The following is a 13,846-nucleotide window of genomic DNA, read 5'->3' as shown; positions in this document are numbered from 1 at the left end:
AATATTAAACTTGAATGGAGAAAACAAGGGTCAAAGGAGGTGATAGTAGTCTCCCTCATATTTAAGAGAATTTTGGATCAAGCATTATGTAGTAACAAACTATAAGCGAAAAGCGAGCTGATGGTTTAAAGTGAAGCTGTGATTAAAATATATACAAAAGCAAAATCATTATTTGTGCTGATTCTAAATATGTAAATGTGGTGATTTTTCAACTGCTCATGAAAAGATATCAGCACATGAAAATTTTTACTATTTTAGAAATACGGAATAAAATCCCATAGAAAGGACAACATCTTTATGGAAATTACGTAATGAAATTTAGCAGGTATGAGAACCATAAGACACCTATCGACAAACCTGTCTATTTTTGTTTTCTAGAGAAGTATGGTCACGCTCGCATTTGTTCATATCTGTTGGTCTAAATAACTAGAAGATTATCCATTTGAGTTAGTAATTAAAAATTATAGTGCCGTTTCAAGTACTAAAATATGCCAAACTAAAGGAAATTGCTAAGTTGCAGTATTTTGGCACGTCAAAAGAAAATTTTGCTCGAAGAGGGACAAAGTGATATCGAGTGAAACTCTCTTAACTATTAAACGGAAATTTATTTAGCCTCTCGGATTTGGAAGTCAAATTGGTGTAAAGTGTACGATTTGTCCCTTAATATAAATGGGGTCGATAAAAATGAACCCTTATTTATCCAATAAATCTAAAGGCTATAGAATGTCAAATACCAGTATATTATCTATTAGGTTTTGGCAAAAAAACCTCACATGAGTAGGTCCCAAAAAGTATTCTGGACAATTATACTTTATTTCAAAAAAGAGATGCACTGAAAGCCCTTTTTTATCGAAGCGTAGGAAGATATAGCTAGGAAGATAAAGATAGATGGCATAAGGGTTAAATATCGTACTGGTATTTAATGAATTAAGAGGGCGTATTCGATCTCGACTTGTCCCAGTTAAAGATAAGAACGAGGCCATAATTAGTGATAAGGAAAGGGTTAAAGAGAAATTGGCAGAACGTTTTGAGAATGTGCTAAACCGGGATAGAGTTACAGGAAAAGATGCAGAAGAAAATGAAAAAGCTTATGACACCTTGAATTCGAAGGAAAACCCATGCACAGGCAAGGTGATTAGAGTGAGAGTGGTGATTGTACAGGAATTAGCCTGACCTCTGTAAGTAGCAAATTACTAATTAAGCTGATACTTTGTAGACTAAGAGATACTGCAGACAAAGTTTTAAGAGAAGAACAGTGATGTTATAGGAAGTGTAAAAGATGCATCAAACAAATTTTCACGCTTTGGTTAATTATTGAGAAGTACCTGATTCATGAAACATATTTAGTCCTCAGTTTCGTAGATTATGAGCAAGATTTCGATTATGCTGATGGAATAGCTTTATCAAAGGCCTGAAGCTAGAATTGTTTATCAGACGAAAACAGTAAAGTGACTACGTACAAAAATGACACCGCTGCGGTTAAGGTAGGAAATGAAGTTAGTAGCTGGTTTGGTATCAAATCAGGAGTTAATAAGAGTCGTGTCCTATCCCCATTTACACTGATCATTTTGATGGATTTTATGTTAAGCAGCATAGGAAAGGACATTGGAGAACACGGATTCCAAAGGGGAAGACGAACTTTCTTGGACTTAGATTATGCTGACGATTTAAGTATCCTAGATTAAAGTGAGAGGAAAATGAATGAACTTTTAGAAGTTATGCTACTTCAGGATGCTAGAATAGGTTTAAAAATTAATGTTAAGTAAACTAAGTCATTAAGGGTAGGAGTAAGTGAAGATGAAAAGGTGACATCGGGTAGCAAAATGATCAATCAAGTGACCAGCTTAACTTACCTAGGTAAAAGTATTAGTAAAGATGGTGGAATCAGCGAAGATGTTAAACGTAGAGCAGCCAAGGTTCAGGGTGCCTTTTCACAGTTAAAAAAAGCTCGTAAGAATAGGAAGATAAGTCTGCAAACCAAGATTAGAATATTTGAAGCTATAGCAATGGCAGTGGTCACATATGGTTCTAAAACATGGGCGCTCCGTAAAACGGAGGAAGATTTGCTAACTGTTTTCCAGAAAAATTGTCTACGGCTTGTTTTGGGTACCCGGCTGACTGACCATATTTGAAAAAGTAGGCTATATGAAAAGTGTGGTTAAATCCCACTTTCTAGCGCTCTAATGAGAGAAAGATTGAGATAGCTAGAGTACGTTCTGCGGATGAAGGATGAACGATTGCCAAAGATTGTACTTTTCGGCACACCGTCTAGGACAAGGGCTAAACGTTTGCGATTAGGATGGGACGATGTTGTAAAGATAGGTTTAAGGAAAATAGGAACTCCCTGAGAGGATGCAAGGAGGGAGGTTTTGAATAGATTTGGATGGATGAGGAGTGTGCGTAGCTTTGTTGGCCTCAGGCGGCTTGGTGCTGCGGTGAATTGTTAGTAGTAGTAGTATTGTTTTTTACAAAAGCTAAATCTTGATTTAAATAGCCGAGTAAGAGGGTGTGACAGCTCTCCTTACGTTAGAGTTACGTTAGGGTTTCTTTGCCGTCCTATGCCTTCCACTCTTTAAGCTGAAGCTCGACTTTTTGCAGCCAATGATCGAAGAAAGACTAGAGCTAGTGGAATCGGAATGGAATGGAAAATCTTTTTCACAGAAACGAATGGACTAATTAATTTGCTTTAGACAGTTAAATTTTGTTGTTCAAATTTCTTAAGAACAATCAGTTTCATATTTGTCGCACAAATAAATGCTCTCAATATAACCCTTTAAGATTTTAATGGTAAAACAGGGGAAGGGCATACAGCCACCTTCATATACAGAAAAAAATCTGTTCGTTTAGAGTTTTATTTTAATTACTTACTTTTACTAATTTGAAAAAAATTCCGCAAAAAAGTCTTCTAAAGAAAATTAAAGAGCGAGATTAAGCCTAAGTTGAGCGGAATAAGAATTAAATTGTAATCCAAGCATAAAATGAACAAAAATAATCATCAATAAATAAATGAAGCCAAAAAGCCCAGAAATTGCGATAGATAATACAGTCAAACTTAAAACAAACAAAAACAACCTCAAACAGGAGTATGAATAACATTTTTTTGCTTCAAACAAAGAAAAAAACAACAAACCGCCGCTTGAGTTGTTTCTCTCAGCCAATTATATTTTAAAGTAATAACTTCTTTAGAAATTAGTAATAGAGCACTGTGTATACTCCTTTTGTATATGATTAGTTTTATTAAAAACTGGGAACGTTCATCTCAATCAACTAAAAAATTAAACTCCAACTAAGGCACTTCAAATTTAGGTCCAATTATTTTAATAAACTCAGAGCTCTTCTCTAACTATGTCTTCAGCTTGTATATTGTCAAACTCCAAAATCGTATCCCAAACTGATAAGTTTTTGAAAGGATAGTTATCTTCTGGCTCCATATGTGGATTTTCTGTCAGTCGAAGAAAACTAAAATTCCATGGGTCTATTGGTCTCCATTCTAAACCTTCAATATTTGGGACTCTGAAAAATCAAGAAGACCGATTCAAAAATGGTCTGTGCACAAACACAAAATATAAAGGAGAAATTTATTTATTATCTCTCAAATTATGTTTTCTGCTTCTAGTTTAAAACACCTTTTTTGCTACTAGTTTGGAAAAACATTTTATATTTAGAAATATAAATATTTAGAAATATAAGGAAGGATATAAACCTATAACAAGAAGAAATAAGTGCTATTCGACAAGTCGTATATAAATCATGAAAAGAGAAATCACTAATGCAACAGCAAAAACACACACACAAAAAAAAAAAAAAAAAAAAAGAGACAGAAGGAGAAAAGGAAGACTGTTTTCCTAAATTAGTGATTAATATAGACCAGCACTTGAATGAGGCCTTAACCCTACTCATCCATACAATCACATAGGTCAAACAGCATAGCCATACACAATCAACCATAAAGAATAATCCATGGACAGGTAGTCATGTCGTCAATAACTATAAGTCGTCATTTACCAAACAATAGAAAAAATAATAAAGACAAATAATTCAGAGGCAACAACCCAACACAAGGGCTCATCAGGAGAATACACTGGCCTATATAGGGTTTTGCCACTTTAAATTCTCTACCTCAGCCAAGTGTTGTGGCTTCCACAGAATATCCATGGCATCCCCGTGTCAGGTATCACCCCCAAAATACATGCCTATGAAAGAAAAAAAAACAGCAAATGTAAAACAACCAAGTAACACCAAAACAAGCTTATCCTGTTAATATATCCCTCTTTTTAGCAACAATAGGTAAACGAAATATAATAAATTTTACCAAATCACAAATATTAACACATTGCAAAAAACCTGAATGAACTAAACAATTATAAAATTCATCTTTACCATGTGGCTAATTTTAAAAAAAAATCCGCTCAATTAGAAACACAATTCAAAAAAATGGCACTGCAACAACAATTCTCGAAACTCCGAAATTAGTTGAAAATGTCTTTAAGTATTTCTAGATAATTCTTTTGATATTTATTTAAAAGTTCGTTATAATGAAAACTAAATTTTTTAAATTACCAAGTTAATTTATTTGCAGAAAAACCTCTTGATATCAATTTGGCTTAAGATTTTACATCTACTTTTAAAATCAATATAGTTACTACAAATCCTTGCATAACGAAGTAACTGTGAGAAAAACGCTGAATATGTGATATTTGAGTGTATATTACTTTCAGGGAATGGGAAACTAATCACTTCAGAATCAAAATCATCCATTTTATTATACATTTTAAAACTTAATTTATTATTATCACAAATATTGATATTTAAATCTAAGAAATGACCTTCATGACCAGCACCATGACTAGGTTCAAGAATAAGCTCTGATGGATACATATTTTTAGAAATATCAATGAAATCCTTACAATTTAAGACCAAAATATCATCTAAATATCTTTTATTATTTGACAAAACATGTTTTAAATTAATTGGATTATTCTTATCCATCATGTATTTATATTCTAGTTGACTTAAAAACAAGTCAGTTATAAATGGGCGGGCATTCCCCCCCATGGGAATTCCCACAATTTGCTTGTACAAATCACCACCAAATCTTATATAAGTATTATATAAAACAAATTCTAATAACTCAAAAATCATATCCAAGCTGTAACATCTCAAGTTAACTGTAGTATTAAAGCAATTTGTCCATATAGCTTTTTTATTATAAGTGTCTATTTTTAAGAACATTTTACTAGATAAGAGGAAAGATTTCTTGATAACAGTTTTTAAATTATCTAACACTGCATTAAGTGATAAATTAGTATACATTGTCGCAAAATCGAAAGACTCAATTCTTTTAGCTGAAACCATTGTTAAAGAATCTATCACCTGCAGTGAATTATTAACACTCCAATATGGATTACAATTCGAAAATTTTTTAATACCAGAACAATAGGTTTTAAGTTTATTTACAATTTCCTTTAAAATTAAAGAGAGGTCAGTAGCAGCAATGCGGGTTGGACATTTAGCTGCTCCAGCAATAAACCGTGGTTTAGGGGGATTCTTATGAAATTTTACAGTCCAATATAGGAAAGGGAACTTTTTATCATTGTCATTTATTTTAGTATTAAAATTTTTAAAAAGTATTTCTTCAGTCTTTTCAATTAAATTCTCATCCTGTATATTTACCTTTTCGTAAACATTAGTTGTGCATAACTCCCTTTTTAAGATATCACAATACAGCTTCTGACAAATTATGGCAAAATTATTATTAGCTTTATCCACTGGCACAATTACAAATTCATTCTTTAGATTAGCAATTGCTTGTTTAATCTTCGCATTATAAAATAATGATTTAGTGTTACTATTTTTTAAGTTAGAATATATTTTATTTCTTATTCTACTAATAATTAAATTCTTCCAACTTTGAAAACTCTCTTTATTTTTATTCTCTTGGAGGGGGCACTAGTTTAACTTGATTCTCCAATCGTGTTGGTTGAAAGTCTGCGTGTGATTTGGTTAAGAAAATGAGTACCATGCCAATCTTCTTAATGCCCACTGAGTCAGTCATAGCTTGATCTTCCCCGCTTTTAAACTGATTCTTACTTCAACGGGTCAGAGCTTATCTGATTTTGTGATAAATCGTTTCACAGCTTCTAGTCATTTTGCACTTTTTTGTTCACAATCATAGAGAGTAAATACCATTCAATGTTTTCATTTAGATAACTTGTCACCTTCCTACATTTCTGCTAAGAAAAAACATAAATAGAGGAGGACTAAATGGAACGTTTTGCATCACGCTAGGAGTTAGATAATTTCTGCAACAAATAAGAACTTTTACACCGAGTCACGACTTACCTAATGCTTCCAGAGTCCATCGGTGACTAGGAATGCAGATTGTTCCAGCGGAGATATCAAATATCAAATTACTTTATAATAGGAAAAGGTTTTACCTTAAATAATTATTTGCTTTAGAAAAAGCTTATTGGCTGGTTGTCTGGGGAAATATAGTTTCCAGTGAAGAATATTGTTAGAGCCCATAAAGTTGTTAGTTATAGCAATGTACTTTTTTGAAACAAGATTTTGAGAAACTAAATTAAAAATAAATGTGTTGATACAAATAGTTCTTGTCTTAAGATCATATTCAAAGGAATTTTTATGGGGGAAAGGGAAATTAATATCGTGCCTCAGAGTGAGTTCTCAGGTAAAAAGTTTCCAAAACATCCTTGGGCTTCACTGATTCCAGAGAAATTGAGATCAATCTTGTTATTGATAACTTAATTAAATGTTGGACAGCTCTAAACTCTCTTATAAAAACTCATTCTCATTGATAGAGGGTTTGTATGACTAGCAAATGTTGCTCAGTCAGCATTGGGCTTCTTTTGGATACTAAGGCTCTTAGGGATCGAACAATCGAACTAAAGATATTACCCAGTTTCAGCAAACGTCGTCCACAGTTTGTTGATAGTTCGAGATACATCCAAATCTGCCCCACTCACTTCAGGAATTCGGTAGTGCTTAAATTGAACTAGGACATCATCAGCATGGTAGGTATCTAAAAGGAATCACTTGGCTTCTTAAATAGCCAAATAGCTTTTTACACAACAAACAGCTTTTTAAATAACCAAATAGACAATTGAAACACAAAATTAATTTTCCAGGCAGGGTTCTTTGGAAGCAAAAATACAAATTATGTAAAAGCTAAGCCTTTTACACTGATTTTTTCGAAGATAAAAATCGATTTTTTTTCGAGTCTGATGAAAGAAAGAGAGGGGGAATAATTAAGAAGATTTAAAACTAATAACTCTCTCCAGTAAGAACCAAAACACGAGCAGGGTTGATTTCAAATTTCAAAGGCTGAGCTACCTAAGTAAAAAGGTAGACACCTGTATTGTTTTTTTTTGCCGTTTCCCAAGGAAAATGTTGTCTTTGCAAGCTTTTGGCTCATGCGGTTGAAAAATTAACTGCTCTTTTTAGGAGTCAAAAGTGATTACTAACATTGTCACTACTAAAAATCACAACATCACCAAGCCCCCTGAGGACAACACAGTTGCGCATACTCCTCGGCCACCCATATCTTTCAAAGTTTCACTGACTACCCCATTCCAAGTACTTGTAATTTCTTTGAAATCCTTCCCTTTAGGTTTTTTTCCACCCCATTCGAGGAAGACCTGCTTTTGTTTCGCCCCAGATGGATGGCCAAGAAGAACAATCTTGACTTCATCCACAAAAAAATATCCTAGCCATCTCAACCGGTTTGACAAACAGGCTAGTCAATCGGGTACCCCAAACTATCCTTAAACAACTCCCTTGGAAAATATCTAAAACCTCCTCCTCCATCTTCTAAAGTGCCCATTTTTCATAACCGTTTCATAACCGTCATAACCGTTTTTCATAACCATTTTTCATTTGACCGCTATCATCACAGTATCTCGCTATATTCTAGTCTTGATTTGCAAACTCATCTTCCTAACCTTCTAAAGTTTTTTAACTTTAAAAACACTGGGGGCTTTCCTTATATATTTACTATTTACATCCTCTCATTGAAACTATCGTTAGAAGAATTACAATATTTTTCAGAATTAAATTATTCCTAAAGCCTTATCTACGGTATCTTTGGAAGTATCATCGTACTAAGTAATCTGCTTCCAACAGAAATTAAGCTTATGCCTCTATAAGTACCTCAGTCACTTTTATCATCTTTCCTGCAAAGCGGTTTGATTAACATTTTTCTAAAATTGCTACGTATTTCCTCCTTTTCAAAAATAATCTAGTCAAACAGTTCGTGGTAACGAACTGTAGTAAGGAGCGACCCGGCTCAATAGTAACCGAAACTCTAAAAAATGGAATTTTGATACCAATAGTTCCATCAAAAGAATCGCATTTTAATGCTGATTTTAAATATATAAGTTTCATCAAGATTAGTCTTACCCATCAAAAGTTACGAGCCTGAGAAAATTTGCCTCATTTTGGAAAATAGGTGGAAACACCCCCCAAAAGTCATACGATCTTGACGAAAATTACACTATCAGATTCAGCGTATCAGAGAACCCTCTGTACAAGTTCCAGGCTCCTATCTACAAAAATGTGGAATTTCACATTTTTTGCTAGAAGACAAGTCACGGATGCGTGTTTATTTGTTTTTGTTTTTTTTTCCCAGGGTGATCGTTATCGACTCAGGGTGATTGTTAGAATGAGCCGCAAAAGGGCTCATTCTAACGGAAATTAAAAGTTCTAGTGCACTTTTTAAGTGACCAAAAATATTGGAAGGCACCTAGGCCCCCTCCCACGTTCATTTTTTCCCCAAAGTTACCGGATCAAAATTCTAAAAAATCCTGAGCCATTTTGTTTACCATAGTCGAAAAGCCTAGTAACTTTGTCTTTGGGGATGACTTATTCCTCCACAGTCCCCGTGGGAGGGGCAGCAAGTTACAAACTTTTACCTGTGTTTATATATAGTAATGGTTACTGGGAAGTGTACAGACGTTTTCAGGGGGACATTTTGGTTTGGGGGGGAGACTTGAGGAGAGGGGTTACGTAAAAGGATCTTTCCATGGAGGAACTTCTCATGGGTGAAGAGACTTTCAATGGAGGGGTCGCAGGATTTTCAAGCATTATTTAAAAAAACAATGAAAAAATAAATATGAAAGGTTTTTTCTACTGAAAGTGAGGAGCAGCATTAAAACTGAAAACGAAAAGACATTATAACGCATATGAGGGGTTTACCTCTTCGTAATACCTCGCTCTTTACGCTAAAGTATTTTTAGCAATTACAAATACTTATTCTACGGCCTTTGTGATTCAGGCGCCATTCTTAAGGAATTGGGACAAAATTTAAGCCTTAGTGTAAAGAGCGAGGTATCGACGAGGGGTGAGCCCCCTCATATACACAATTAAAAACATACGAATACAGAAGTTCGCTGCGTAAGTTAATTCGTAAGTTACGTATATTTTTTACTTATGAAAACGTTCGTAAAAACTAAAAGTTATAGTTGCCTTTTTAAGTATTAAAAAATTGGAGGGCAACTAGGCCTCCTCCCTCGTTCCTTTTTTCTCAAAATCTTCCGATTAAAACTATGATAAAGCCATTTAACCAAAAAAAAAATTAATATGCAAATTTTGTTTTAATTATTTATGTGCGGAGAGCCAGGATCAGAACATGCGTTAATTCAAAAACGTTCAGAAATGAAACAAAAGAAAACCAGTTTTTTTAAATGAAAATAAGGAGCAACATTAACACTTAAAACGAACAGAAATGACTCCGTATATGAAAGGGGCTTTTCCTCCTCAACGCCCCGCTCTTTACGCTAAATTTTTTTACTGTTTTAAAAAGTAGAGCTAAGAGAAAGGTTCAAACTTTAGCGTAAAGAGCGGGATGTTGAGGAGTAAAAGCCCCTTTCATATACGGAGTAATTTCTGTTCGTTTTAAGTTTTAATTTCGTTCCTTACTTTCATTTAAAAAACGTGTTTTTTTATGTTTTCTCTAATAAAGGAGCTAACCATGTACCCTAAATAGAACACTCAAAGTCCACATCCTGAACAACAAGAAAAATCATATTTTTGCATGTTTAGCACTAATATGTCGTCGCTTTTTTGAAAATAGTCTTTGTCTTCTCTTACCGTTTCGATCTTAAAAATTTTGGATTTAAAATTGGAGACATACTGCTTAAGATTTTAAGCTTAGTTAAAATTTTGATTCATATGTGACCATACGTACTCGCTAAACCGACTACTTACTTCTCTGTCGTTTGTTCTCCTTACAAGAAATTCATATGCCTATATTTACACTCTAATCTGACTTTAATAGATTATTTAAACGACATATTCTTTAAACAAGTTTAACTGAGTTTGGTAACGGAGAAAGGAGCAGTGAAAAAGCGTATTTTTGCCATTAGAGAATCGTGTTCACATTCACATCATTCTATGTCGCATAATACTCTATATTACGCTGATTTCAATTATATTGCTGCTGATTTCCCACCTTGAAAAAAGATATGGTGGGTCTTATGCTTCAGTTGTCCAAAATAAAAAACGTTTCAACCGAACAATCGTCGCTAAGCTATACAATTCCACTTTCACATCACACGTATTCACATCATTCTCAAATGAAAACTAAAGATAAACTTACAATTCTTGTTACTTTTTGGTTCTCCAAAATAAGTATATTTGCTCGGGTGAGAAAAGACGTAAGAATAGATAGGCTGTCGTCCATATGTACTGTGCTTTCTTAGCGTTTTTAAGAAGCCATGATAAAACAATCGATCACCCAGCATCTATAAAAATAAATAATATGTTGTTATAATTAGGCACTTATGCAAATATTTACATTAGGGCATTATATCTGGAAGGGAAAGGGAAATTTTCCAATTAAGTAATTCAAACAACAGCAGAATTATGAGTAGAAGACGAAAAAATTGGAAAAATGGATAAACTCTGGGAGGTAACTACAGCTTATCAACAAAAGCAGATCAGAATATTTTCCGTCTGTATAGAAATGATTTTTCCCATTTTAATGATTCACTTTTGCAGGAGCATCTGTAAGACTGATTTTTTAGGGGAGGGGGTACCTATAGGCAAAGCGGCTTTTTAGGCGCTTGGTGCAAAGTAAAAAGAGACACTTAAAACCCAAATAAAACCGTATCAATTAATAAGCTAATAGAGATTAGTATAGAAACACATTCTATGATACCCCCTTTCTCCTCTCTAAAAAAACACATTTTTCCTCTTGCATCCCCCCTCCTCCCCAAAAAATGGTTCTTGAAATTTCAGCTCGATTTCGCTTGCAGCTTCTGAGTTATTACAGGCACAATGTTTTAAACACCTGGATGCATTCAGTGTCCCAATTCGACTCCAACCCTTAAATCAAAGTTCAAGGCCCCGTTGGACCTTCCAACCCCTCTGAAAGGTTCTAATTGATATCCCTAAATCCTTAAGTCTTTCCTGCATTGGAATACCCGAGAATTAAAAACAACAATACAAAAAAACACGAGAAAACATGTTTATCTAAACGGCACCCCAAAATATGCTGCATCAAGGAACAGGAGTACTTTCTTTACTTTATATGCACCACTGTTCACAGCTAATACACCACTAATTTATACACCACTACGATATATTGAAATCTTAAACACGAGCATAGTATGTTAAATGTATAAGATTTTCTTATGCTTAATAGGAAAAAATATTTCATTTAGCTCCTAAAAAATCTATTGGAATCCAAAAAGTCTGAAGAAAGATCAAAAGGCAGCGAAACTTTTGTTACAGTTGAATTTTTAAAATCATTTCAGCTCAATTCTTATCATTAAAATTTAGTAAAAGAAACTATTGGCTTCTAGGTTCGAAAGAAAATTCAATATAGTTGAACAATTTTTGCGATTAAACACAAGAGTCTCTAGATAAAATCTGAAACAGCAATTAACATTAGTTTTCAATTCTCTCATTAATTATCTAATGCTTCTGGACAATTTAGCATGGTATTTCTTTGTTCAGCAAATTTGTCGAGTTTTTGATTGTGTCACAAGTGGAATGATAAACATACCGTTCGATGCATATTTTAGTGTTCTTTACAAATACAATGATCGTTACCCTTACATATGTTATATGGAACCTCTTAAATGATCCAAACTATTTATTGGCCTATGGTTACTTGTGAAGTAGAACTAACGAATAGAAAAAAAAACAACCTACAATTAAAGAAATAATAACCTATTGATGTTTAACAGTCATCTATTCCGAATGATTGTTTACACTTAAATGCAATACATGGTTTAATATAGATCATTCGCACTTTAATACTCACCACAAGTGTTTGAAACATTGATAAAACGTAAAAAAAAAATTAAAGACTTTCATTGAGGTTGATTGTTATAAATCAAAGAGTACCTTTAAATGCTAAGATAGGATATAAACTTTTATGTTTAGAAGAAGCGATGAGCAAGTTAAATGGTATTTGATTATTTTGCAGTTAGGAAACAAATTAAAAAATCAAAATTATCTATTTCGTATTTATTTTTTATTCGTTTATTTATTTCACATAGTATTTCATTTTAATCATAATGTTTTACTTGTTCTTTCAAAGAGCGTTATCTCGCAATGTTTTGCCACGCACAGTTATTTCCAATGTAGCTCCACTCTGAATAAAGCTAAAAATACTTTCATTTTAGGATCACCAGCGTGCAAGATGTTTATTTATGTTGAATTTAGAGCCAAAACTTTTAAATTGGTCAACATCAATAGGACATTATAAATTTATCTGGAAGTTACTCAGCTACACTGCAAGGTTTGTAAGCAAGTTCTTATTATTATTAGTAGCCCCTTTTTGGATTTAAAGAGAGCCATAGGGGGTGAATATATACAGCTACTAGTCCCTCAAGGCGTTATCACGCGCACCTGTGCAATAGTATAGCACATTTGACGGTATAGTACATTTAAGCCTTGGGGTGTGCTTGTTAGGTAATGGGCTTTGTTTTCTTTTGATTGTTATGTAATAGGGCTTTGGAAGCTCTATAACAGAGAGAGTTTAAAAAACCTTTACGGGGCCGTCAAATCAGGAGTTTCTTGATTGTTACGCAATAGTTTCTTTAAGTGTTTAAGGGTGTAGGAAGAAACATTCAGGGCCCACCAAATCAGGATTTCTTTGGATTTTTATGATAGGGTCTGATCATTATGTAATAGAGAGTGTTTTTCTTAAAATTAACACGCTTGCCATGAGCTAAGAGCTCATATGACACCTGTGACGAGGTCGGAAGAGCCAAGAGCTCATATGGTATGAACTCTAGCAAAATTCTAAGAATCAGAAGATTGATATAAAAGGAAAATCAGAGGAAAGTAAGAGCTCTGAGACACGAAGTCCTTCTAAATATCAAAATTTCAGTAAGATCCGATCACCCACTAGTAAATTAAAAATACCTCATTTTTTTTAATTTTTACTCTCCCTTCAGCCCTTCAGAGGGTTAAAGCGAGAAAATAGCTTTATCAAGTCAATTTGTGCATGTCCCTGACACGCCTACCAATTTTCATCGTCCTAGCCCGTCCAGAAGCACCATGCACCCCAAAGCACTGAACCCCCTAACTTCCCCAAAGAGAATGGATCCAGTCTGGTCACATCAATCAGGTATCTACGACGTTTGTTTATTCTACCCACCAAGTTTCTTCCCGATCTCTCCACTCTAAGCGTTTCCCAAGATTTCCGGTTTTCCCCTCCAACTCCCCCCAATGTCACTAGATATGGTCGAAATTTCAAATAAGCACTCTGAGATATAAGTTCCTTCTTTACAAATTATTAAATCTTACCTGTGCGGGCGCAAAATCACAGTAGATGTCGGTGGAAAAATGACTAATTTAAAAAGTATTATTGATATTG

The 13,846-nt window shown here is 34.0% G+C and overlaps 1 protein-coding gene across 1 annotated transcript in view; it reads right to left on the bottom strand.

The window, feature by feature from the left end:
• Positions 1-2,949: 2,949 nt before the first annotated feature.
• Positions 2,950-13,846, bottom strand: part of LOC136027370 (juvenile hormone esterase-like) — a 64,009-nt gene continuing 53,112 nt past the window's right edge. Inside the window, exons 8-10 of the mRNA XM_065704551.1 lie at positions 10,613-10,757; positions 6,916-7,039; positions 2,950-3,513 (exon numbers count right to left, since the gene is read on the bottom strand). Coding sequence (XP_065560623.1) covers positions 3,327-3,513; positions 6,916-7,039; positions 10,613-10,757 — 456 coding nt within the window. The 3' untranslated portion in view covers positions 2,950-3,326. The remainder of the gene's footprint in view (positions 3,514-6,915; positions 7,040-10,612; positions 10,758-13,846) is intronic.

The sequence above is a fragment of the Artemia franciscana genome, chromosome 5, assembly GCF_032884065.1.
Source record: "Artemia franciscana chromosome 5, ASM3288406v1, whole genome shotgun sequence".
NCBI lineage: Eukaryota > Metazoa > Arthropoda > Branchiopoda > Anostraca > Artemiidae > Artemia > Artemia franciscana.
Note: the sequence above shows the minus strand (reverse complement) of the source record. Positions and strands in the feature narration are given on the sequence as shown.